The sequence below is a fragment of the Macrotis lagotis genome, chromosome 3 (genome assembly GCF_037893015.1).
Source record: "Macrotis lagotis isolate mMagLag1 chromosome 3, bilby.v1.9.chrom.fasta, whole genome shotgun sequence".
Taxonomy (NCBI): Eukaryota; Metazoa; Chordata; class Mammalia; order Peramelemorphia; family Peramelidae; genus Macrotis; species Macrotis lagotis.
In genome coordinates, this window is record NC_133660.1 from 299,655,616 (window position 1) to 299,658,332 (window position 2,717).

Consider the following 2,717-nt stretch of genomic DNA (forward strand, 5'->3'; position numbering starts at 1 on the left):
TAAGGCAGACAGTTTAATTTATTTAACCAAGACACATCTTGGAAGTCACAGAATTGGAAATTCAATAGTCCTTTTGTTAACTCCAGGTCTCTTATATTACAGTAGGAAAGCAAAGCAACAATCAAATCCAATGGTTCTCAAAATGTCTGTACTTGTATCAAAATAAACTTTAAATTATAATAAAGCAAGCTCATAAGTTTTTGATATTTACTGATGAGTCAAGTAGAATGTAATATACTTTCATAGATCTGATCACCAAGGGGGGACCTCCACAAGAGCACATTTATTAAATATTTGAAACTTGCCCAATTTTTTTGTGGAATGTGTTTGAAATTATGTAAAGGAAAATGTTTATCCCTGTGGAGTTCTTATTCATGTGTCCAGAAGCCTGAATCCAAGATGGAAGCTGTGGTTTGAAAAATGGGAGAAAACTTTTTTATTCTTTGAATATAACACAAACTAGCAGAAAATCCAATCACTTCCCAGTGACAAGAAATGAAAACTACAAACAGCTTCATCCATTCAGCTAGCTTATCATAATCAATCTTATCATATTTTTTCTAGACAGAGAACACACAAAAAGGAGATACGAATAAAAATACATTGAATTTTAAATAGGCATTCTAACTAGCCAAACTCATTAAAGTATTATGTTAGGGAAACTAAATAATATTAATATTATAATGTTATACAATGGTCTTTGAAAGGGACTTAGAAAATGTCTCATATTTAGAATGCTTTACCAGCTCTTTAAAAAAGCTAAAAATGCTAAAAGGCAGATATAAAGAAGCAATACCTTTCAGAAAAGTGGGGATGCAAACAATATTTTCAGAGAATATTGAATTGTTGTAGGTAGTTTACCAGTATACTGAACTGCATCAGTCAGAGTGTTTAGAGATCACCATTGTTCTTCCTGATCCTCAATACTCATTTTTCAGTTTTTTTGCTTTTTTCTTTTTTTCTGGTAGAACTTCCCCCACTCTAAGACTTTCATGAGTTATTAAATATCGGTTAGTAAAGTGTGAAGAAAGCGAGCAAAATATGATATTTAATAATACTAAGTGCAAATGTTATATTTTGCATATTATTTAATAGAAATTAGCCTTTTGGTTATGTAATGAAGTCCAAAAAAATTCAACATAGTAAGGAGTGAGGGAATCAGGGCAGTTACGTATTTTTTTCAGTTTTCACATTTTTGTTTCGCTTCGATGCAGATTTATAAGAGTATGACACATCTGAAGTAGCAACAAGGTTGAACAATGGCTGATTAAATGGATTACAACATCTGGAACCAACAATTCTAGCAGACTATCTAAGCAACATGCTCTTTTGCTTGTTTATTTTAAAATTGTTGGTGCTATGGTAGTTACTATTTTTGTTTATAGTTGTTGTAATGTTGGTGGTGATGATGATGACAATGATGGTAATCATTTAGTGGGAAATCATTTCTGGCTTATTAAGTTCCTGAGTATTTCCTTCACATCATTGTTCCTGAGACTGTATATTAGGGGATTCAACATGGGGATGACCACTGTATAGAAAACAGAGCCCAGTTTGAGGGTGAACCAGGAGCTTTTAGTATTGGGTATACAGTAGAGGAAGAAAACTGTTCCATAGAAGATTCCAACAGCAGTCAAATGAGAGGCACAAGTAGAAAAGGCCTTATGCCTTGCCCTAATTGAATGCATCTTCATGACAGTTATAAAAATAAAAATGTAAGAAATGAATATGACAATTAATGTGCTCATCATATTAATATTTGTAACTATAAATAGAATCATCTCACTAACATATTTATCAGAGCAAGAGGCAGAGAGTATGCCAGAATACTCACAGAGGAAATTATCAATAATAGTAGTACCACAAAAAGATAGTAGGAGAAGGGAGCCAGTGTAGAGCAGAGACAAGAATATTCCCCAGGAGAATGCTGCAGCCATTAGCAGGGCACAGAATTTCTGAGACATGATAACCAAATATAAAAGGGGATTACAAATTGCCACAAAGCGGTCATATGCCATCACTGCCAAAATGAATGTTTCAGTCAAAGCACAGGTAGCAAAAAAGAAGAATTGTGTGAAGCAATTAGGGATAGATATTGTCTTATCTTGTGCAACTAAGTTTTCTAAGAGCTTTGGTGTAGCTGAAGTGGAATAACAGAAATCCACAAAGGACAAATGTTTAAGGAAAAAATACATTGGAGTGTGTAATTTGGGTTTCATGATAATGATTGCAATCATCCCAAGATTTCCAACCACAGAGATCACATAAATGACCAAAAAGATCAGCAAGAGAAGAATCTGAAGGTCTGGATATTCAGAGAATCCCAAGAGAATGAATATAACTGTAGCACTCTGATTTCTGTCAGAGATCATCATGCAAAAACTGAAAAAAAAAATGGAAAAGTAATCCTGAGTAGGACTTTGATAATCAGTTGAAGGGAGACTTAAATAAATGTTTATAATAGAAGCACATTTACAGAAATCAAACATTTCTTTGATGAAAGGTAATATTTTCTGTTGGATAAAAGGCCTGCCTTGAAATAAAAAAAATCCTAGATTCTTCTCTTATATGACACATCCTAAATTATAAACCTAAAACAATCACGACTTCGGAGTGGCGCAGGCAACTCACAAATACTCTAAGTTATAGCAATCAAATGTCAATCTATGCTAGAAGAGTTAATTTCACAATGAAATCTATTTATACCAAATAAATTG

General features: G+C 33.2%; 1 protein-coding gene across 1 annotated transcript; it reads right to left on the reverse strand.

The window, feature by feature from the left end:
* Positions 1 to 1,442: 1,442 nt before the first annotated feature.
* LOC141516934 (olfactory receptor 5D18-like) lies at positions 1,443 to 2,375 on the reverse strand. The gene has a single exon (XM_074227889.1). The coding sequence runs from the start codon at positions 2,373 to 2,375 to the stop codon at positions 1,443 to 1,445; it is 933 nt and encodes a 310-aa protein (XP_074083990.1).
* Between the last annotated feature and the right edge of the window lie 342 nt (positions 2,376 to 2,717).

Excerpts from the sequence above, each read along its gene's own strand:
- LOC141516934 (XM_074227889.1), bottom strand. The coding sequence starts at position 2,375 with ATGATGATCTCTGACAGAAATCAGAGTGCTACAGTTATATTCATTCTC.